Source organism: Culicoides brevitarsis, chromosome 2 (genome assembly GCF_036172545.1).
Source record: "Culicoides brevitarsis isolate CSIRO-B50_1 chromosome 2, AGI_CSIRO_Cbre_v1, whole genome shotgun sequence".
Lineage (NCBI taxonomy): Eukaryota > Metazoa > Arthropoda > Insecta > Diptera > Ceratopogonidae > Culicoides > Culicoides brevitarsis.
Genome location: NC_087086.1, coordinates 38101337 through 38126727, shown reverse-complemented (window position 1 = coordinate 38126727; position 25391 = coordinate 38101337). Strand labels below are relative to the sequence as shown.

General features: G+C 23.3%; 2 protein-coding genes across 6 annotated transcripts in view; both read left to right on the top strand.

Moving 5' to 3' along the window:
* Positions 1-3996, top strand: part of LOC134832758 (uncharacterized) — a 28198-nt gene extending 24202 nt beyond the window's left edge. For 3 of the 5 annotated variants that reach the window (XM_063846893.1, XM_063846892.1, XM_063846890.1), the window contains 6 exons: positions 140-404; positions 518-538; positions 613-777; positions 836-1018; positions 1076-1125; positions 3128-3996. In XM_063846893.1, coding sequence (XP_063702963.1) covers positions 140-404; positions 518-538; positions 613-777; positions 836-1018; positions 1076-1125; positions 3128-3530 — 1087 coding nt within the window. In that variant the 3' untranslated portion in view covers positions 3531-3996. Of the gene's footprint in view, positions 1-139; positions 405-517; positions 539-612; positions 778-835; positions 1019-1075; positions 1126-1811; positions 1828-3127 lie in introns of all 5 variants that reach the window. The other 2 variants (XM_063846894.1, XM_063846891.1) reach the window with 2 other exon arrangements.
* A 14662-nt stretch (positions 3997-18658) lies between these two features.
* The window catches only part of LOC134830569 (BMP-binding endothelial regulator protein-like), a 32908-nt gene continuing 26175 nt past the window's right edge, over positions 18659-25391 (top strand). Inside the window, exon 1 of the mRNA XM_063844095.1 lies at positions 18659-19445. The gene's annotated coding sequence lies outside the window, so the exon portion shown is untranslated. The remainder of the gene's footprint in view (positions 19446-25391) is intronic.

Sequence of the window (25391 nt, the reverse complement as noted above, 5' to 3'; positions counted from 1 at the left end):
ATAATATAATTAAAAAATAAATAAAATAAATTTATTAATAAAAAAAAATAAATTAAAAAATATTTTAAAAAAAAATAAATCTTAATTTTTTTTAAATAAATAATTTTAACAATTTTTCAAATTTTTTCTTTACTTACAGATCTCAACTTCCCGCGAGAACCACAAGACTCCTGAATCGCCGTCTCCAAAACAACAGCAGCCAAAGCCCAAGTCACAATGGATCTGACAGTCCGCGATCCATTGACTCCTTTCCAAATCGTCGCACACCGAGCAAGCCGTCCCCTTTGCTACAAAGATCCACAGAAGATATCGATTTGATTGACAAAGCGATGAAAAACTCACTTTTACAGGAAGTTTCGTGCGTTAAGAAGGAATTGCTCCGTTTGAGGAGAGTTTTACAGGAGGTGCGTTTAAAATTTTTATTTTTTTTGTAAAAAATTTTTTTTTTTTTATTTTATTTTAATTTAATTTTTATTTCATGGCACTTTTTTTGTATGATTTTCCGTCACTTTTGTAGGATGATTTTAATTTAGAGATGGTACGAATTTTTATTTTATTTTTTTTTTCAATTTTTTTTTAAAGAAATTCATTAAAAAATTTTTTTTTCTTCAGTCTGATACTCTCAACCCATTTGACACGAATGGGCAAATGAATCCTGCTGTTCTTGATGAAAATCGTCGCATTGACGAACTTTCGCAGGAGTCTGGCTTATTGACGTTGAAGGAAGATCAACGAGCTGAACTTGCAGATTTACGACGTCAAGTTGTCTTTTTACAGGTAAATCTCTAAAATTTAATAAAAAATTATTTTTTTTAATAAAATTTTTAAATTTTAGAGTCAAATTGACGATCGCGACCGAACAATTCGCATCCAAGCAAACACAATCACCAAATACGAGTCGCATCCGGCGCCAAATCCCAATTCGCTGATGAACTCTGCTTCGTCGAACGCAACAACGAACACTTCTGGCATGGGCACGAGCGTGGAAATGGTCAGCACTGCAACACAAACCGAACGAGTGAGTCACATTTTTGCCTTTTCCATGAAAATCTTTAAAATTCTCACGAAATTTCAGCTGAGACCGATTTCGATGGGACCCGATTCGCATGGATCGTCGTTGTCGAGGTAAGGATTTTGCTCGTTTTTGTCATAAAAAGTCCTTTAGAGCTGCTAGAATTCCTTTTGATGCTAGATTTTCCCGTAAATTCTTTCAGGATGGTCTTTGAGTTGTTCGAATATTTAGTCGCTAGATTCCAAAACACTTTATACGAGCTCATTTTTAGTGCTAATCGATTTTTTTGTGAAATTTCTGTCGATTCTGTGATTTGTATCGCTCGAAATTGTTCGAAATTTGTGATTTTTTGGGCTAAAAAGGGATTTTGTATGGTTTTGATGTTCTCCATGAGTGTTAAAAATGCATTTCCTTACCTGATGAGGGGTTTTCGGCAATTAATGATGGAATTTTCTTTGATGTTACCTTGAAAAATTTTTCATTTCCTCTAAAATTTCTCAAAAATTCCTCTTGTTATTATCAAAAAAAATTTTAAAATGATGAATTTTTAACTGTTTGTTGAAAAATTGTTCAATTTTGATTATTTTCGATTCCCTTGGTCGTCTAAAAATTTTTTTTAAAAAATTATTTTTATTAATTTCGGTCTTTTAACTTAAAATTTTAACAAAAAATCATAAAATTCCTCCAAAAACTAACATTTTCCTCTAAATTTTTAATTTTTTTCATGCTGCTTCGTTGTAACTAACCAAAAAACACAAAAAACACTTACACAAAAAATAAAAACTTAAAAAATTCTCAGACTACAATTGGGACAGGTATTTATTTGTGATTTAATCTTGGCAATTATTGTCTTGTGTGGTATCAACCTTATTTGTATTGTACATTTGTTAACCAATTGTTTGCATACTAATGTCAATGATGATAGTAACTGTCAATAAATCGTTCATGAAACGCTAAAAAAGAATGAAATTTAAAATTTAAAGAGAAAGACTTGAAAAGTCAATTAAAGCAATAAAAAGTCAGGATAATCAAGAAAAAAGTTCAAAAAAAAAATGAAGAAATTGAATGGCCTTTAAAAAAAATAAAGAAAAAAATAAATAATGAGAGAAAGACCTAATTTATTTAAAAAAAAAAAATTAAATAAAAATAAAATATTTATTTTTGAATTAAAATAAATGTCTAAATAATCAAAAAATATTTATATTTATAAAAAAATAATAATTATTTATTATTTTTAAAAAATAAATATTTAAAATATATTTTAAAAAATATTTTTGCTGTGCAATATTTAAAAAAAATAAAATAATTAAAATAAAAAAAAATATGAAAATATTTTTTAATTAAATAAGAAAAATTTTTTAAAAATATTTTTTTTTAATTAAATTAAATTAATTAATTAATTAAGTTAATTAAGTTAATTTTCTATTTTTTTTTTTGTCAAAAATAATTGTAAGATTTTTTTTATATTTTTTTTTAAATTTTAAAAATATGAATTAATTTTTTAATAAATATATTTTATTATAAATATTAACAATAAATTAATATTTTTTTAAATAAAACTTAATTAATAATTTTTAAAAAATTATTGCACGATATTCCAAATAATTAAACAATATACTTCCCTATATTAAAACTATATACTATCAAGCGCTTTTTTTTAATTGAATTTTTCATCGGAAGAGACAGTTCCGCAATTTTTATTATTTTTTTTAATTTTTGGGTGACGTCTTTTTTCACTTTTTAAAGTTTTGTATTTAATTTTTTGTAAATAAAAAAAAATATTTTTTTTAAATTAAAAAAATTGAGTAAAAATTATTTGAATAATTTTTGTGCCGAAAATTTTTTCCTTTATTTACATGCCTTTCATTTGGTAGTTGAATGAGGTAATGACTTAATTATTGCTGTATTTGCACATAATTTTACTATTAATAAAATGTTACAAAAAAATTATATAAAAAAATGTATATAAAGGAAAAAATGTTGCATGATCGCTTTTTTGTAATATTTAATTATTATTTGTAATTGTTAGTAATTATTTTATTTTGTTGCAATTTCTTTCGTAGTTTTTTTCGATTTTGGATTTTTTTATAATTTTTTTTTTATTTTCTTTTGCAGTCGCAGTGAACTACCTGTACCAGTATTAAAAGTAACTAAACCCTCTAACATCCCGCAACATCAACAACAGCACACCGTCGTGATCCAACAGCAACAACAATCACCCGCTTTCCTCAAACAAACGCAAGTGTCAAGTATTTACACAAAACTCTCCTCCATTAAACCCACAACGACACTCAATGCCGCAAATCGACAAATGCTCACGCAAACGTCACAATCGCCGCATAAAACAGTAAGAACCACGCAAATTGGCAACGTGATGCCGTCAAAAACTGCTGTAAATGCTGCTAACTCCAAAATTTACATGAACGGCATGGGAAAATTGCTGGCGAATCACAAATCGTCGCCGGAGTTGCGAATGAATGGCTTGTCGCGCGTCAATGGCGTCAGTAATGGAAAGTAATCGCTTAAAAAAAAAATGATGAAAAAAATTAAAAAATAGTACAAGTATATTAACAACCATTAATTGTAACAAGAAATGATGCTTGAAAAATGGTTTTAATTGAAAAATATTTTTTAAAATTATTTATAATTATCGCATGAATTGAATTTGTTAAAAAATTTATAAATAAATAGAACATTGTATCAATAAAAATTTAATTTAATTTTTTTTTTTTTTGGTTAAAAATTTTTTGCTTCCCTAAATAAATGGAAAATACTGGAAATAAAAATAATTTTAATTTAAAAAAATAAATAAAAATTTTCTTTGAAATAATTAATTAATTAAAAATTATTATTAATTATTAAATAAAATTAATTAGTCGACTGACTAAAAAAATGAAGAAGTGATAGCTAATGCTAAGGATATATAATGAACAATTATTGAACATTAAGATTAATATTTAACAAAAAAAATATTTATAACCTCTTCAACCCATATTTTTCTATGTGAATGTCATTTTTCATTAAATTAAAAAATTTATTTATTTTAAATAAATTTTTTAAAATAATTATTTTTGAATTTTTCTTATAATTTATAAAATAAATAATTTAAATAAAAAATATTGTAGTCAAAAAAAAAATTTTTTTAAATAAATTCTTAGATGTTCCTTGAATTATTTAAAATTAATTAAATTAAATAAAAAAAATATTTTTCGAATTTTAATTTAAATAAATTTAAAAAATGTATAAATTTTAAGTAAAATTAAATTGAAATAAATTCTGCTAAATTCTTACAAAACCAAAAATAAAAAAAATGTCTTTTGCTATTTTTATTCGACTTGCGATATTTTTAGTCGCTAAGGTAGGTAGTAATATACACAGAAGATGTGCACGGAGATATAATTAGAATTGCATCAGATTCGTTTAAATTGTTTGAGGAAGCGACCTTAACCTTTGATTCATAGTTCATTTAATTTAATTAGTTCTTTCTCGTAACGAATGGGAATTCTCGTCGTTTTCGTTCATTGCCAGTAGTGCAAAGTTTATTTTTTGTGTTGCTTTTTGATAATTGTTCGAGAATTTACTGCAATGTTCGTTGGTAACCTTTGCATGGCGTGGGAAAATTTTTTCGTTGCAAAAAAAAATTTTTTTTTAGGAAGAAATTTCGAGTTGAAGAAATTTTTGGGAAATTTTTATAAAATTATAATGTTTCATTTTTATGAATATTTTTTTTCATGAATTTCAGTTTAAAATAATTTTAAAAATTAAATTAAATGTTTAAAAAAATCAATTAATAAATATTACAAAATTTAAATTAATTAATTAAAATAAAATATAAATTAAAAAAAATTAATTAAATAAAAAATTTTTATTAAAAAAAATTCTCTCAGAATCATCCAAATTTTTATTTAATTTGATTTTATATCGAAAAAATATTTTATTATAGTATTTTTTTTCCTTAAAAAAAGAAATTTTTAGACATCAATTTACTTTTAAATAAAAATTTTCTATGAAAAATTAATATTTTTTAGAGAGAATTCAAAATTTAATTTTTTTTTCATTTAGGCAATTTTTTTAAAATGTGGTTAATTTTTTGTATCTAAGTGATGATAAGAAGCCTTATCTATTTGAAAATTAAAAAAGTTTTTTTTATGAAAAATATAAAACAAACTTTAAATCATCATTAAAAAGGCTTAAAAGAACTAAAATTAACCAAAATTCTTTCTTCTTGTATCTTAACAGACCAATAACTTCTCAAGACTTTAAAGAAAAACGTGCAAAAAATGTAAACAAATAATTAAAAACTCGTTTGCCGGTCAATTTATCAATGAAATTTTAATTAAATTCAATAATTTAACTCAAAATAACTTTTGGATCTCTCTAACTTACTTCATGATTCACTCGAAATTTCGTCATTTTACCCAAAATTACCAAAAAACAAAATAAAAGGAATTCTAGATGCATCCAAATATTGAATTTTGTTGGTATGAAAGTTTCCTGTTCTCGAATTTTCTTGTACAATTCTTCGTTTGCCGCTAAAAAAGTTTCTCGAAATGTTTTGTATCTATGGAAACAACAATTTATACGGGTAGAAATGAGTAAATTTACTGATTTGTACGGCAAACTACTCTCAGTCGAATTCACATGAAAAACTTGCATGCAAGATGAGAACGCAAGGAAACGGAATGAAACGCAATGTTTGAATTGGGGAATAATTTTTGACTGTTGAGATTTATTTTACTAATATTTAATTTTTTTTGTCAAAAGTATTTAATTAAAAATTTCAAATTAAATTTAAAAATTAAATTAAAATTAATTTAAAATTAAATTAAAAATTAAATTTTCAAATTAAATTATAAAAAATTTTATTTTTAATATTTCAAAATATTTTTTTTTAAATTTTAATTTAATTAAAAATTTATTTAATTTAATTAGAACTTTTTCAAATTATTTCGAAAATTTTCGAAATTAAAAAAAAAATAAATGAAAAAAATAAATTTTCAGCTTCTATAAAAAATAAATTTCAATAATTTCAAAATAAATTTTAAAAAATTAATTCAAATAAAAAATAATTTTTAAAATAAAATAATTAAAATTTATAATAAAATAAATATGTAATAATTAGAAATAATTTTAAAATTATAAAAAATTTAAAAAAAACTAATTAATAGTTTTATTTGATATTTTCCGTATTAATATTAAAAATTATTCTAAATAATTCACTTGCGATGATCTTCATTAATTCTAGCCACAAATAACAAACATTCACGAAAAAATAATAAACACAAACCACACCGTCATGCTTCGTCATCATTAGATGTTAGAAGAAAAAAAAAAACACAAGACGAGCAAAGAACAAGAAAAAAACTTTACAAAAGCAAATTGAAATGTATTAAAATTCACATATGTTTTCTTAATAAAAATAAATAAATTCAAAAAAGTTATGAGTGCGCACACACAGCAAGAAGAGGGCAATTAGCAATGAATTTGTCACCATACAACTTGTTTAATGTTTGCAAAAATTTACACAGCCCGAGAAACGCGTGTGCAAATCGTTTACACGTAAAATATGTGTAATGTAATGCTAATTAATTGTTCTGCGAGTGAGTTGTGCATTGCATCTCTATTAAAAATTAACATTGTTTTTAATCTGTTTGGATTAGCAAACTAAAATAATAATTAATTTACATTACTTCGACTCGCGACGTAAAAGGCGAATGTGTTTTTGTGCCATAAAAGCAGACGACGAAGAAGAAAATTGCATTTTTTTTTTGTTTTTTTCGAAAAAAAAAACTTAACAAGAGAACAATTAATCATAAATTTGTAAAAGTTAAACACGGGCACGGAAAATATCGATTTCAAATTAATGGATGCCAATTATGGGAATTTGCATGTGAGACAAAAGAGACTTTACTCGTAAAATTCATGATTTATTTCGAGGGGTTTTTTCTCTTCGAACGACTTGACGCGAGTATTAATTGGTTTCTTTTTGCCCGTTGATTGATAAATGTAAAATTAAGTCTAAAATAGCAATAAAAAATAATGAATGCAAGAGCGCAGCAATTAAAACAAGATCAATTTAACTTTTAATTTAATGACAAATGGACACGCGTCACTATTAAAAAGCAACTTTGAGCAAAAACAAATAAAAAAATCCAAGAAGGTCATCGAGGCATGTCGTAAGTGGATTTTACTTTGTAGCGGATTAGAGCGAATTTTCGCTTGGAATGCACTTTAAATGCATATTCATCGCGCTATTTGTCAAGGGGATGCGGGAAACACGCACAAATTTATTCTAATCTCTAATCAACTTTGATGTCTTTTTAGACGGATTGCGAGATAAAGAAACTAACGCGTATGAATATTAATTGATTTGATTCCTTTTAACTCTTTTTTTTTATTTGTTTGTTGATGTTTGCACAACTATAAATAACGCCAATAAAAAAAGAGTTAATTTTATTCCAATTTTACATGTAAATACAATTTATTTCCATATTAATTGTTACCAATGGCTTTACGTGTATTTTTATTTAATTACCAGAAAAAAACAAACAAATGAGATACAATTAGTGCGGATTTTGTGATGATTTTTTTTTAAATTATTTATAGAAGAGGAAGTTGTTACAATTTTTCCAAGTTTGGGTAAGTACGAGAATTTTTATGCAATTTTTCAGACATTTTGTGGGAGGATGAATGAACAATTAAAGATCGTGTTTGATTGATTTATAGATTTTTTTATTTTACAGAAAAAATTTCAATATAAAAGTTTTCAATTTTTGTAAAAAAAAATATTTTTAAATTAAAAGATGAATTTAAAGCAGTGCCGTAGTCATATGAAAAAACTCAGGGAAGGCGGTTGAGAGAAATTTTTTAATTAATATTAATTAATCAATATTTTTCTCAAATTTTTAATTTTCAATTTCAAAAAAAAAATATTTATTATTTTTAATATATAAAATTTTTCAAAATTGATCAAAAAATCAAAATATCTCTTAAAAATTTTTCTTTTAGAAAAAAATTTTCATATTAAAGAATAAGTTTGTTAAATTTTAATAAAATTCAGGATTTTTAATAATTTTTTTTATTATTGATCAATTTATTTGTAGGAATAAAATATTTGAGACGAATCAATTTTTAGAATTAAAATTTTGATAATTTATAATTAGAACTAATAAATAATAAAATTTTGTTTCAGGTTGCGATATCAGAAAATGATTGGAATTAGAGACTCCTTGCAGTTGTGAATGGCATCCAATGTATACCATCCAATCATAACGAGATGATGAATACGAAATGCGAAAGCCAAATATCAGAATTACATACATCTCCGAGCTACTTAAGCGAAAACCTTCCACTTATAAAGGATGAACTAATTATTTGTCCCGCTCAGCATCGATAAAACCACTTGAGCATCAGCAATCTAAAACTTATTAGACCCTTTTTATATAATTAGAAACATCATAAAGGACGAGTAAACAACAAAAAATTCAAACAAGAACCAAAGATCAGTAAAAAAAGTTATTTTATCCAACTTAGAAAAAAGTACAATTTACAATAGAATGGAACGAGGGTTTGTAAAAGAAGGAAACTTTAACGGAAAGGCGTTAAGAATACTTCTATTGAATTGATCAAATTACCTTATTTTTTTATTATAAACTTACATGGGGTTTGCTTAACAATCAAAAATTTGAAAACTATTTTTTTAGAAAAATTTTTCAAAATAATATTTGGAAAGGAAAAATTATGTCAAAACGCTAATTTTATAATAATATCATAGAAAATAACTCAAAATTGAACTAAATAGTAAATAGAACTTAAAACGAAAATCTATATAAAATTTCTATATCCCCCATCCCCCATGGATTTTTTTTCAAACATGAAACGCGAAACAGAAACCGGTTTTGGAACACCCTAAATGTAAATTAATTTTTTTCTTACAAAATTTGGAAATTGCATTTTAGCTAATTCAACTTATTTATCTTAACTTAGAAAAAATGTTAAAAAAATACAATAATGAAAATTTTGCTTTTTTAAATATTATTTTATCAAGTAAGAATCAATTCTAAAAGAAAAATCATTAAAATTTCTTATCACACACCTTTTCCAAGAAAACTTTAATATCATGCAAGGAATTTCCGGATGTGTTTGTTCTTCTTATTCTTTCATTCATGTCATATTTTTGCTCAGTTACTTTGCTCTGACAAAGTACCACATTCCTCTTCATTTTTAATTACAATCATCATTATAAATAAATATATGAGATGAGAGATGATGTTCTTACAATTCATTTCCAATTCCAATTTTTTTGTTTTGATTCAATTTATACAAGCAAAAAATAACATTCTCGACCATCTGCTCTTCTCTTCGTCGTCGTCGTAAGTTAATACATTTTCCACACAATTAAATACAACAACAACAACTTTTTAAAATAATAATAATAAACCTCTGCAACAAAATATCAATAAAGAATTTTTTAATAATAATTATTTTTATTTTACAAGAACAAAAAAAAAATTAAAAAAAAAAACTCGTCAAGAATCAATTCATTTATTTATTGCATCGATCACTCTCGTCGTCCGGCGTAAGTAATGATGATGATGAGTGACTTCTCCTCTGATTACTTTTTTTTGTTGTTCTTTTGTGCTTTCATTAAATTTCAATTCAATTATAAATGTTCAATGTCGAGTGTTTTTGTGTTGTTTTTGTTCTGCAGCTCTTACTTCGCACATAAAGTAACAAATAGGGGTCACTGATCTTTTTATTATTATCAGTCCTGAACTGGAACATACAAGAAAAAAGTTGTGATGTGAATTAATTTTTTTTTCATTATTGTTTTTTTTTTCTCAAAATTTGATTATTTCTTCAAAATGGTGAGCAAGAGTTGACACGCACGGAAACTTGAGTCGCGGGCACCAATTATTCGCTGTGAGTTATGAGTCATTAGTCGTTTTGTATTAGCATAAGTTTGTTTCGTCTAACAATTTTTTTTTCGCGAAATTTATGTTTGTTATGAACAATCGTCGGTTTTATTTGTTCGAGACACAACATCGCTACGAACGAACAATTATAGACTATGATGATGGGTTTCAGACACTTTTTTTTTACATAATTTATAATTTATATAAGAGGGACTTTTGTGACATCGTCGACATCGACGAATATGTTGGAAAACGTGACTCTTTTGTTTAAATTTTATTTTTATTTATTTATCGCTGTTAATTCTAAACTCTCTTTACTCGCATTTGAATAGACAAACGAACACGCTACACATGCGAATCAATTACAAAATGAATGGCATCATTATGTTATGTTTTGCATTGTTTTTCGTTCCTTCTTTTTATTTTATTTAATTTTTCGTGTTTTGTTGCTAACTTGACATTACTTATCGTTTTTTTGTTTGTGTTTTTTTCGTTTATTTGAGGTTAAGCGATATTTTTTAATTAATTCTGGTTGCTGATGGTGATTCATGTGCCAGTTTTAAATGTCGTTGTGGATCGCATCGATCGATCACAGACTTTATGGAGCAACTGTCAATTTATGATAATTTTTCTGTTTGTGAGACAGAGTGACACCAAAGGCCGTTTTGTTGCGAAGGAGGTCGAACGAGTTTCGGAGCATGCATCGAAGCATGATCAACATCTTTTTTCATGCAATTTAGAAAATTTTTTTATATTTTTTACAATTTTATGTCCTTTTTTCTTTAAAATGTGTTTGAGGAGTATAAAAATGTAAAATATTTAATAATTTTAACTTTCAATTTAAATTTAAAAAAATTTTTTAGTTTTAAATTTAAATTAAATATTTTAAAAAATTAAAATATTTCTTAATAAAATTTTGCTTAATATTTTTTTAATAAAATTTAAATAATTTTATAAATTTTCGACGATTGGATTTTACGTTACAGATGTTAAAAATAGGCAAATTAAATAAATTAAAAAAATTTTTTTAGTTAGATTTTTTAAAAAAATTTTTTCTTCTTAAAAATCATTCATAAATTTAATTAATAAAATAAAAAAAAAAATAATCAAATAAATAAAATAATTTATTTTAATTAATTAACTAATTATTTTTTTAAAATGAACAGAAAATTTTTTAAAATTAAATTTTAAAAAATTAATTTTTATAAAATAATTTCAATTAAAAAATTTTAAAATTAATTTTATTTTAAATAAATAAAAATTTTTTTTTATAAAATAAATTAATTAAAATTTATTTTAATTTAAATTAAATTAAAATTAATTTTAAAAAAATTTAAAAAAAATTAAATTTAATTTTTTAAAATAATTTAATTAAAAAAATTTAATTTTTAAATGTTTTTAATTAAATTAATTAATTTATTAAAATTATTATTAAAGTTAATTTTTTCTAATTTTAGTTTTATTTCATTTTATTTTTTAATTAAAATTTTTAATTTTTTTTTATCACTTTAGTATTAGATAAACCGTTAATGACCATCGAACTACCGAAAAAAAAAACTCTTTTCAAGTTCGAACGTGGCGCTTTCCATAAACGGCTCTTAAACGCGAAAACATGACATGCATCCCAATCGAAGTGTTCAAACGTTCAACACACACGAAAAAAAATCACATCAAGATAAAAATCATCAACAAAACGTATTTATTTATTATTTTATCATAAATGTATCATCAATATCATGTTTCTGCAGTTTGATTTTTTATTTATTTATTTTTTTTGCACACAACCGGCATACATTCGCACAGTAGTAACACCGCATTTTTACATTTAATTTTTTAATGAAATGCACGTGAAACAAGTTTAAATACTTTTTGCCGTCATCATCGTCGTTTAATGTGATCTGATTTATCAACATGAAAGCGTGCCATGCATTGCATTAATTTTTCCTCATTTCTCGACGACAATTGCATCACAAGTGCAGCAGCAGCAACGTTGACCATAAATGGCTGAAAATTTCATCGGAAAAAAAATTAAAAACATTCGAGAAATGCGAGTTGATGTTTTGCTGTTCGTCGTTCCAAAGAAGTTCAAATATTTTGTGAAAACAGCAGCAAAAACGTGCAACAGGAAATGCTTTCAGATTGAAATCAGCGATAACGAAGGGAGACGCCTTGTCATTTTCTCCGCAGAACGCAGTCAAAACTTGGCAATGAAAATTTTTTCGAGCGTCATGATTTATTGGCCTTCGCCATTTATGCTCGAGAAAAGGCGTAAATTAATAATTTTTGAAGGTCTAGAAGCCGTCTGCGACAAAGTCCAGTTTTTAAGTGCTCTGTCTTTTGTTATCCGCTCCAAGTTGCTTCTTGTCAATTTTCTCAAGTTTTTTTTTCTTGCGTTGAACATAAACAAACTAAATTTTAATAGTTTATGCTTGTCGGAGGAAAATAGGCAGTGAATGAAAGAAATTGACAATAAAATGTGATTTATTGCCCCAATTTTATGTTTATTCTTGTAGTTGTAGTATCGGGCAGAAATTTTCCTTACAGTTTATTATTATTTATATGTTGAATGAAATAAATTGCAAAAAGTGACACATCTATTGAAAGGACAGTTTTATTATAAACATTCGTTCTGCGATTCATGTACGAGAGAAGAAATATTGTAAATAAATAAATTTTAATAGACAAAATTGCAATTTCTTTCAGCGTTTGTAAAGTATTATTTAGAAATTATATTGACATGTTGAATTAATGTAAAAAAATATGTTTGAATTTGAAACTTTTTTAGAACGATACGTGAGCGCTTTTCATAATTTTTGGTAAGTAATTTTTTATTGATTTTATTTTATTTTTTTTAAATAATTTTTTTAATTTTTTTTTTTTTATTATTTTATTGTTTTTTTTTTAAAAAATTAAACAAAAGTTTTTTTTATTTTATTTATTTTTATTAAATTTAAATTAATTTATTTTATTTTATTTTTAAAAAATTTTTTTAATTTTATTTTTTTTTTTTGTTTTTTTATTTTTAAAAAATTATTTATTTATTTTTATTTTTTTATTTTTATTTTATTTTTGTTTTTATTTTTATTTTTATTTTTATTTTTATTTTTATTTTATTTTTTTTTATTTTTATTTTTATTTTTATTTTTATTTTTATTTTTATTTTTATTTTTATTTTGATTTTTATTTTTATTTTTATTTTTATTTTTATTTTTATTTTTATTTTTATTTTTATTTTTATTTTTATTTTTTTTTTTATTTTTATTTTTATTTTTATTTTTATTTTTATTTTTTTATTTTTATTTTTATTTTTATTTTTATTTTTATTTTTATTTTTATTTTTATTTTTATTTTTATTTTTATTTTTATTTTTATTTTTATTTTTATTTTTATTTTTATTTTTATTTTTATTTTTATTTTTATTTTTATTTTTATTTTTATTTTTATTTTTATTTTTATTTTTATTTTTATTTTTATTTTTATTTTTATTTTTATTTTTATTTTTATTTTTATTTTTATTTTTATTTTTATTTTTATTTTTATTTTTATTTTTATTTTTATTTTTATTTTTATTTTTATTTTTATTTTTATTTTTATTTTTATTTTTATTTTTATTTTTTATTTAAATTTTTATTTTTAATTTTTAAAATTTTTAAATTAATTTTTTTTTTAATTTTATTTTATTTTATTTTATTTTATTTTTATTTTTTTAACTTTTATGTATAGACACTTCAAGTACAATAAGATACATTTTTCTTTCAAAATGCATAAAAATCATTAAATTTATGTTCAAATCGAATTAACAACCAATTTTTGATAAAAATCAAGAAAATCTAAAAAAAATCTTGTTATAAATTTTTTTGTACAATTTTACTAATTATCACACAGAAAGAAAAAAGCTTTCAAAACAGCAAGAAATCATCGAATGACTAATAATAAACCATACAAGTCATTTCAATTGCAATTGAAAGAAAAAAGTTGCATTAGAATCGCAGTGTAGGCGTTTTATGACCTATAAGTCAAGCAAAGTTAATTCAATGCAAAAAATTTCCAACTAATTCAGAACGTGCTTTTTTGCTATAAATCACAAGCAAAATGATTGAGTAAGCCATATTCCTTTTTTTTGTAACTCGAGATGTATTTCGCATCCCACACAGAAAATTTCCCTCTTACGAAATTGTTTGATTAGGATCCAAATCCTTTCCTTCTCATCTTGACAGCGAATCGACTCGTTTTTCCGTGGAGTCACTTTATCAATTAACAACATTTCTGTTTTGATTACTTTTGACGTCATGTCACACTTTGAGCATGTCTAAACATGTGTTCGCTGTCGCAAAGACCTTTCCGGCGAAAAATTGTGATATTATAATGATGATGATTATTATTTTGATAAACATGCACGTATCACTTTTTTATTATTGACAAAGTGATAACCGATTCATTATAATATTAAATCATAATAAAGTGACGAGGGCAACGAGAAATTGACATATTTCGCTTGGAGATATGGCGCGCGGAAAGAGGAAATTCCTTTGGGGTGAGTAACGATCGTCGTCGTCGTCAGTTAGATAATAGAAATGCACGTTCGGTGCAGCTGAAACTGAGTTGTTACGTCACACGATGTACGTCTGTTTGTCTTTCTTATCGCTGCTTGTGCGAGTCGATATATGTTCGACTGGATTAAATGTTAAACATTAAACGGTGAAATGCAGATGTTTTGATAGTTAAGTGCGTCATGAAGCGTCATAATGTAACTAAACAGTAAACAGTGATTAAATATTTTTTTTACTTAACACATTTCGGAAAAAAATATTTTTAAGTTCTTTTTTTAAAAAAAATTGTAAATGTTTAAAAAATAATTAAAATAAATAAGTAAAAAAAAAATTAAAAAAGTTTTACTCATATTTCGATATTAAAAAAAATTAAATAAAAAATTATTTAAAATTATACATAAAATTTTTAAATATTTTTTTTATTTTATTAAATTTAATTTTCTTAGAACTTTCTAATTAATTTTATTTTTTTTTTATTTTTTATATATTATTAAATTTTATGAAATACATATAACTTAATTTTTTTTCGATTTATTAAATTAATTTAAGTGAAAAATTTAAATTTTTATTAAGTGTAATTTTAAAAATTGTTTTTTTAAAATTGTAATTTTTAAAATTTGTTTTATTTAATTTTTTTTATTTATTAAATTAATTAAATTTGAATTAATTTTAATTTTCAATTTCATTTTTTCAAAAATTTTTAGTTTTAAATTTAAATTAAATATTTTACAAAATTAATCATAACATTATAAATAATAAACAAAAATATAATATTTTCATATAAAAATTTTCTTTATATTTTTTAATAAAATTTTAATAATTTTATATTTTCGACAATTCAAATTTTCGTTACAGATGTTAAAATTAAGCAAATTAATACATCAAAATTAAAAAAAAATATTTTAAAAGATAGATTTTTTCATGGGATTTTTTAAACTTTTTTTTATTTTTATTTATTATTTATTTATTTATTTTTTATTTATTTATTTTATTAAAATCATTCAAAATTTTAATTAATAACTTAAATTAATTTAATTCATAATAATAAATAATTAAATAAATAATTTTAATTAATGTAACAAAACTTAAAATTTTTAAAATAATTTTTATTATTTTTTTTTAAAAATTAAAATTTTAAAAATTATTTATTTTAATTAATTTAAGTTTGTTTTAATTTAATTTGATAAATAAATTTTTTATTTAAATTAAAATCCAAATTTTTCAGAATGTAAATAAATACATGAAATTTTTTGCTTTTTACATTAGAAAAAGATTTTCTACATTTTTTTTTTATAAATAAAAATTAAAGTTCTTAATTAATCACACCTCGAGCAGTTTAATCGCAAATTTTCCCATCAAAACAAAGCAAAAAATAATAATAAAATTTTATATCAATAAAATTGCCATAAAAAAACTTTGATACAATGCAATTTTTATTGCATTTTAAAGACAACAATTATGGGATAATAGGCACATAATTGACTAATTTTATTACTTTTTGTGTTTTTTCGATCGATCGCAAATAAATTGCATCATTCCCCATTTTTTTTTTATTATTTTTCCATTTAGTCATGTAGCGGCGTGGGTGGCTTTTACATTCAAATTAAATGTTGTTTTTAATGTTAAAGTGCACCGTCGTCATCGTCGCGACATAAAGCACGCACGCATTGTTGTTACAAGGATCGATGGTCAATAAAAGAACAACAAAAGATTGTAATTTGATCGATCAATCGATCATTAAATAACACAAGACGCAACGGCATGCGAACGGGCGGCGAAGAAAGAGTGAGAGACACTTTGCTTATTTTTTCTTCTTGTATTTTTTTATGAATATCCAATATCCATATAATTGTTTAAACGAGTTTTGGCGTGTTGTGTGTGTTTTGCCATCCATCGGATCCACTCACAAACACACACATGCCTCGTCGTCGTCTTCGTCGATGATGTTGATGATGTGTAATTCCAGTAGCAGCAGTTGAGAACATTAAAATCGTGACATATTTTAGTTTATTTTTTTTTTGCATTTATTTTATTTTATGTTTTTCGTTTAAATTTTTATTCGTCGTTTTGCTTCTTGTCTTTTGCCTTGCGCGCACCGCTGATGATGAAGACGAAACGAAGCGAACGAATGCAAAAATATAATATTTTATTATTAATAATGTTATTCAAATAAACGTGCGTATCTCAGATGCATCTTAATCAGCAGGAGGGTTTCTTTGCTCCGCTCGCTGAATAGAAGCGAACAATGCGACGGAATAAAAGACCAATGAACGGTATGTTGTTATGATCGGCAATAAGAAACACACAAAAACAACAAAAACCGAATAAAAGAAGCCGCCACAAAATTTTAGATTGAATTACAGTACAGTTGCTTACTCGTCTCAATTGACTATCATTTCCGAAAAAAAACTGTTGGACAAAACAAAAATTAATAAAGAGACAGTAATTGACGAGTAGCTGACCTTGGTTTTCGCGGCGTCAGGAAATTTCGGGAATACATTGACACGTGACATGATTTTTTCGAGTTCAAATTTTTTTTCAGAAATCCTTGAATGTCATCAAATTCAAAAAAAAAAAATTTCATAAGAATCCAATTTTCCAATTCCAATTAGGATCGTGCCAAGATCATGTTGCAGTATGGAGTCAAAAACAATTAATGAGAGAAACATTTAACAGGTAAGTCCATTCATTCATTAAGAAAATGTAACAAAACTCATACACATGAACACTTGTCGCTACAGGTGCATGTTCGTACATGAGACAAAAGCTAGATAGTAGTACGAAAGATCAGGTACTTTTCTATCGATAGAGCTGTATGGGTTTCTATGAGAGTTTTGTGTATTGAAGAGACAATTTAAGAATGATTCGCCACTGGAATTAACAAGAGAGTTCATAAAGAGTTGAAATTCGGATTATCTGGTAAGAAAACAATTTTTTTTTTTACTTTTCAGGGACAGGGAAAGGTAAGTTCTCTTTATCATTTAAAAATTTTTAGAATTATTAATATTTTTTTTTATTTTTCAGGAGCTGAAAATGAATCACAAATCTTTAAAATTTTAAATTTGTCGATTTATAAATTTTAAAGATTTGTTTCATTAATTAAACAATAAAATTTGATGCAACTTTCACGTGCTTAAAAAATTACTATGCTCATCATCTGCTCCTTAGTTATCAAAAAAATATTGAGAAAAAATTTTCCTTATTATTGATAGGCAACAAACTAATTTTTGGTACCTTAAATCAAACATACAAGCCTTGGAACATTATTATTTTTAATTTACGTGCTCAAAAAATTCCATACAGAATTTATTCTCTATAATTTTTAATAATTATTTTTTCCCAAATTTTTTTGGAAAATTATTTTTTAAAATTATTTTAATAATTTATTTATAATTAATTATTTAATTTTTAACTAAAATTTTTGAAATTTTAATTCGATGTGAAAATATTACGAAACTTTTATATTAAATTTTCGAAAATTTTAAATTTCACTAAAAATGATAATAAAAAACGTAAGAAAATTTAGAAATTTAATTTAAGGTTTATGAAAATATTTTTAAAATTTTTAAAATTTAATTTGAAATTTATGAAAATATTTTAAAACTTCTAAATTAATTTTTTTAATTTATAAAAAGTGAAGTTAATAATAGAAAACTTAATATTCAAGTCACTTTTTTTCAAATTATTTTCCAAAATCCTTAACTTCAATAGCTAATTCACATCTTATAGACCAAATTCTCTGACCAAACGTGAATTTCATAATATGCAAAATAGTAAAGAGATACAAAATCATATGTTTTTACCCGTACGTAGCTCCTCACACAGAACCAGAAGACGATAATAATTAAACGTCCCGTACGAACGTGCACAATTTTTCTGAGAGAAAATCAAAAATGATTCATCTACGATCGCTATACGACACACACGGAGCGCCAAGAGTGCAAGTCCTGTTCGTTTCAATACACTCAAAAACTGAGCATTTCGTACTGAAACTGAAACACATACAGCTAAACTCTCTACGATAGTCCCATACCTCCATACATGTTTACATTTATTTTTCATATATTAATATTGATAGAATCATCGTTCACTTGTTCAGTTTGTTTCGTGACGCGTTGTCAATTGTATCATGATTGTCATTGTATTATCCGTTATTTCATAATAATAATAAATAAAATAAAATTATTAAAAATTAATTATTATCAAAAAATTATCCGATTAATTTTTACTTGTTTTCTCGTTTTAATCGCTGAAAATCGGTCAAAAATCATAAAAAAATACAAGGAAGTACCGAGAAAAATTCAAGTTAAAAAAATATAAAGGACGAAAAAATCCAAAAATAATAATAATCATCATCATCAACATCAAGAAAAAAAGTGTTAAAATATATATTTTTAAATCATTGAGAGCGAATTTTTAATATATTTTTTTTTCGTATAAAATATAAACAGAAGAAAAAATTTCTTGTGCGATAAAAAGATAAAAATAGAGTTGAGCAAGTTTGTAAAAAGAAAAAAAAATTAAAAAATAATTTCAAAGCAAAAAAAAAATTCGTAACATGTCTTGTAGTAGTATAGTAGAGACAGACAGTAATAAACGTACAAGTGAGTGACCATCAACAAGACCGACGGTCTCTTAATAATTTTATTATACAGAAAAAAATTTTTTACATTTTTTCCTATCCAAGAAAAAATAATAAAAAATAAAATAAAATAATTAATTAATTAAAAAAAATTGTGAAAAATAAAAAAAAATATTTAATTAAATAAAAAATTAAATAAAAATAAAATAAATAAAAATTGGATGAGTTTTGACAGAACTCAACGCGGAAAAAGTTTATTAGAAACGATTATATTTATGTGATGTGTAGCAATAAAAAAAATAGTGAGAGATAAATTTACGACGAAATTTTATTGAATCATCAAATGTAGAAATAATTCAACAAAAATCAATTGCACTGGACTGGATGTAAGTTTTTTTTATTTAATTCAAGTTTCTTGTCAAAAAATGTCAAGTTAATCACTTTTTTTGTCTCATGAGGATGAAATATTGAGGTCGAATGTCAAGCGACAAAGCAGAGGCATCGACAATAAAATTGCGAGAATTATCAGAAACGACGACGCGTCTCTGTCTCGGTTTTCATTGCGCGAACGAGAGAGATCGCCTGCAATCAAAGTCGTATTTATTTATAAGAAAACAACAAAAAACAAAAAAAAAATCTTAATAAATAACATTTGATTTTAATTAATTTTCACTTCTCCTCCTCTCGTCTCGTAGAATCTCATGGAGCGAGAGAGATGCAACTTGTCCGCGAAACTATCAAGAAATTTTTTTTTGTTTCATTCATAATTTTATTTTAAATAAAAATGTGTAGTCGATTAGAGTTTATGAATGATTTGCGACGACGACGACGACGACGCGAGTTAGGTATAATTAAAATTATTATCACAAACTGAGTTTGTATTATTCGCGTATGTCATTCATAATATTGTGTAATTCCGGAACCCAAAGTCTTGTACGAACAAAAAAATGAATGAATGAATGGAAAATGAGTCAAATAGTTGGCAATCACTCACACACAAAAATTTTTCCCTTTGACTCATAAGAAATTCTCATTCATTCAGCTGCAAATTCAGCTTTGCTTGCCAAAATTCGAATTCACACGAAAAATCAATTGAAAATGCTTCACGTGACTCGTCCGATGAGGCATAGAACGCAAAACGAAAATAAAAGTCGTCGCCAAGAAAAAAACTTTGCCATCAATGGAAATTTAATATTGCCCATGACATGATCTTGAAATTAATTGGAAAATTGTGTGGTTTGCTCGATTTTCGCAGAAAAAAATTCTTTGGCGTGTGGATTTTTTTTTCTCTCTGACACACAAAAAAATAACACTACTCATTTATTTTTTACAAGGATGATTAAAATAAAATTTCGGACAGCTGTAAGATTTAATTTATGCTAGAAATATTTTTTCTCACACACAAAAAAAAAAAATAAAAAGAAGATTTTTTGGTGAGAAACGTGTAGATTTTTTAGTGAATAATTTTTGAAGAGTTAAATTTTTAATAAAATAAATGGAGAGCGATAACAGGCACTCATCGATCATAATCTATTTGTGGTTTAATTTGCGTTAATTTTTCATCCATAGCGGGGATTTGAATGTATTTAAATTAGAAAAAAAGGAGGAGGAGATTTGTCATTAATATTATTAAATATTAATGAATTGGCAAGTTTTTTTAGTCCCTTCAGGTTTTTTTTCGAGCAAATTAGTTGATTATTAAATTTTTTAAAAAATATATTTTTGGTAAAATTATTTTTTTTTTCATTTTTAAGTCAAAAGAAAATAATTTTTTAAAAATTTTAAATAAAATATATAAAATAATTTTTATTTAAAAAATAAATAAAAAAGTTTAAAAAAACATATAAAACAATTTTTATTTAAAATAAAAAAAAAATAAGTAAACATTTTTATATTTTGATTTTTTAATCAATTAATTAAAAAAGAAAAATTTTTTTCTTTATTTTATAAGAATAATTTTTAATTTAAATAAAAAAAAAAAATTATTTAAGTTACATTGATTTTTTAATTTTAAAACAAGAAATTATTGAACATAAAAAAAAAAAATATTTTAATTTTTTTTTTTAAATTTTGCTAAAGTTACTTTTTTTCATTTTTAATTCAAAATGAATTATTTAAAAAAATTATAAATTTTATTATTATTGATAAAATTTAAAAAAAAATGAAATAAAATTTTAATAAAAAAATATATAAAAAATTTTAATTAAAATATTTTTTAAATTTTTTTTATTTTTTTTAATTTTTTTTTATCTTTATTTTTTTTAAAAAAAAAACTCGAGTTTTTACATAAAAAAATATATTGTTAAATATTTTTTTTAAATAATTTTTTTAAGCTTTAATCCTAAAAATGTTCAAACATTATTTTGGATCTATTTTAATTACTGAAAAAAAATCTAGAATTTGTCATAAAATAAATAATTTTGATAAAAAATATTTTTATTTAAATAAAAAAATTTTTTGAAGCAAAAATTGATAATTTTTTTAACGAAAAAATAAATAAATTTAAAAATAAATTTTTCAAAATTAAATTTTTTTAAAAAATTGAAAAAATTTAAATTATTATTAAATTAATTTAAAGTTTAAAATTTTTAAAAAAAAAATTTAAATTTTTTTTTGTTTTTGTAAGAAATTCTTGAAATAATATTTTAAAAATTTTTTTTTTAAAGTGAGAAGAAAAAAAACAATTTTACGACCTTTTCGAGACGATTCTAACGTAAACGATAATTGCCTGCCCTGATAACCTCAATATACATTTTATAACAATGCTGAAAAAAAATCTCACCTTGCTTCAGTCAAACAATTACAAAGCCATGCATCGTTGCGAAAAGACGTCTCTCACACATAAATAACGTAAAATTCTCTTATTAATGTCCCAGTCCATAAATAATCATGCTTTTAATGCTAGTTCACTGCTTCGGCTGAATTGTTATTATTTTTTCGCTGCAATTTATTATTAAAATTTTAATTATTGTAATAACTGCTTCACATATGCAGTCGGTTTGTGGTTGTTTTTGCAGCTAGACACGACATTTAACAGCTTCTAAGAAAACATGGGCAGCTTGTATTTCTCGTCGACGCTCGACAAACGATTTTCTCATCGTACAAATCGCGAATCGATGCGCGCGCGACGTGGTTGTGTAAGCGATATCAGACAGATGTAAAATTAATATATTACGCCGAAATAAAAAAAAATCCTCTTGTACGCGCGCGATAGTTTTCTGATGATGCGAGATTCACCATCGGATGAATGATATCACATCACATGCCAGTTTTTCATTATTTTTTTCGTCTTTTCGTGCGTTTGTGTGAGTGCGCGACTTGCTGCTGGATGTGTGATGCATGGCGCCTCCTACTTTTTTTTTATTGTTATTGCCGCCGGAAATATTTGGCGCATATTTCGCTCGCGAGTGAAATTCTTCCTCGGGTTCGCATGATTTTTTGACACCCACAAAAAGTAACGAGAGAGCTTTGAAAGCGTTTCAAGGAAGTAGTTGATCGTTAGAGTCATTTATCATAATCACCTGCAATTAGCCTTCATGCTGTCACTTTACCTGGCATGAAATTGTTGCTGCTGCTGCAAAATTACTTACCTCGCTTTTGAATTGAATGAGGTTTCAATGCTGACAATTTTGCAGTAAAAATCAATCAAGTAGGTCTCAAATTTAAATGAGGGAGTGTGAAATGTTACAAATTGAAGGCGCTTTAAAATAATTTTTGAATAATTTTATTTTTTTGTCATGCTGATGTTTTTTAATTGATTTTCGATAATTTTTTTAATTAATTTATAAATATTTCGATTTAATTGAAAATAATTTTTAAATCGAAAACAACTAAAAATTATCTAATTTTTATACAAATTTTCATTAATTTTAGATTTCAATAATTTTTTTTGTTTAATTTTTATTTTAAAAATAACAAATTTATTTTTTACAAAAAAAAATTTTTTGATATTCTTATTTTTTTTAATTATTGAGAAAGCTCCATGATAAAGTTTTTATTAAAAAAAATAATTAATTTAATTTATAAATAATTCTTTTTAATTTGTTTTTATTTTTATTAATTTTTAAATAATTGTTTTCGATTTCAAATCTGAAAAAAAAAATAAAATTAAAAAAAAAAATTTAAATAAATTTTGTAATAAAAAAACTTTTTGAACGAAAAAAAAATAATTCCATGAAAATAATAATTCAAAATATTAAAATTTTTCATAATATTAATTATTAATAAAATGTTAATTTTTTTTTAAATTTTAATAATTTAATAAAAAAAAATTATTTTTAACATTTTTTTTAACATATGAAATAATTTAAAATAATAAATAAAAAAATTAATAAATTTCATTTTAAATTTAGCGAAAATTTGTAAAACGAAATTTTAAGTTTCATATAATTGAGAATTAATTAAATATTTTTTTTATTTTCACAAAAAATAAAAATTAATTTAAATTAAAAAAATTATTTATTTAAATTATTTTTTAATTAAATATTTAATAAATTTATTTTAATAAAAATATTTTTTTAAATTTTTTTTTAATTAAAATTTAAATTAATTTTTAATAAAAAAAAAATAAATAAAATTAATTTTAAATTTTTAATTAATTAATTAGATAAATTTTTTTTTTAATTTTTTAATAATTTTTAATTTTTTTTTCAAAAAAATTTTAATTCAAAATTTTTAATTCATATCCTCAAATGCAAAAAAAATCAGCAGTAGTCAAACATAACAAATTATTACGTCAAAACAATTATTATCCATAGTTTCAGACCCACACAGCTGAAAAAAAAATAAAATCTTGATTTTGATACGACAAAACGACAAGCAAGTGCAGGTTTTGTGTGTCACCTAACAACAACAATGACAAAGGGAAAGGAGGAAGTTTAAATTTTTGCATTACAAATTCTTTTTTCGTTTTCAGTTTTCTTGCGTCTTGTCATTCCAAAAGGTTGCAACTCCCACATCGGAAGGGCGATAAATCCTGCATAATGAATTTTTCTCCCATAAATGCGAAACGGAGCAAAATGTCTTAATATCAAAATTTATTTACATCAAAAACTTATGAATGCCTTTGCCATTCTGCTGCAGAAAAAGAAACAATTGCAGCAACGCACACAGCTTGAATTAAGTGAAGTGGAAATAAATAATATGTCCCCTTAAATAAATGAATGGCAAAGAATTCTCTTGCTCTCTCTCCGTTTTGCTACTGCTGCAATGTTTGTTTTGCGAGATTCGGATTGAGATAAAATCGCAACCATAAAATTAATCTAGAAATGGAATGTGTGCACGACGATAATAATATTTTTGTCATTGTAAGCCTCCTCCTCCTCCTTTTTCTGCTGCTTGTTTCGTCGGTCGAGCGAAATATCTTTATTATTACAGAATTTCATGTAAAAGATTTTTATGAAGAGTTTATTACGAGAGTTCGATTTTCATGGTCAATAAAGCGAAAATTGCTAGACAAATTCATTGATTAAGAGACAGAGACAATAAGGAGGCTCGCAGTAATTGGAAAGATTTTTTTTTGTCAATTGATTGTCGTCTTTTTGTTAGAGACATTGAGATAAGTGGAAAATTACTGCGAACGAGGGAATTATTTTTTATTTGTCATTTGATAATGAAATGAACCGCAATGTCAATATTTGAGAGCTTTTTTATGATTGGAATTGATTTGAAAGGCTTCTTTCGAGATTTTTGAAGGTATGAGGAAATTTACAAAAAAAAAAATGGAATGAGACACTTTGATTTTTTTTTTGTTTTTTTTTTTAAAGTTTTAATAAAATATTCAAAAAATATTTTTGAGGCAAATTTATGATAAATTAAAAAAAAAATAAATAAAAAATTTAACAATTTAATTTAAAAAAATTTAATTAAATAAAATATTGAAATAATTTATAAATTAAATTTATTAAATTTAAATATTAAAATTTTTTTTAAATTAAATCGTTAAATTTTTATTTTTTTTTTAAATTTAATGAATTAAATTAATAAATTTTATCAAAATTTTTAAATTGAACGTTAAATTTTTATTTTTTTAAATAAATTTTAAATTCTATTTAAAATTATATTATGCAAATTACTTTTAGAAAGTTCTTTAAAATTAAAATACTTTAGATAATTTTTTTAAAAATTTCAAAAATTTTTTAATAAAATTTATAAATTATTAGTTTTAGATTTTTTTTTTTATTATTATTTTTTATTTTAAAAATTATATTATAATATAAATATTATAAATTATTAAATTTAATTTTAAAAATTTTTTTTAATAATTTTAAAATCAAATAAAAGTTTCAAATTTTTTTATAAATATTATTAAAAATTTTTGAATTATTAAAATT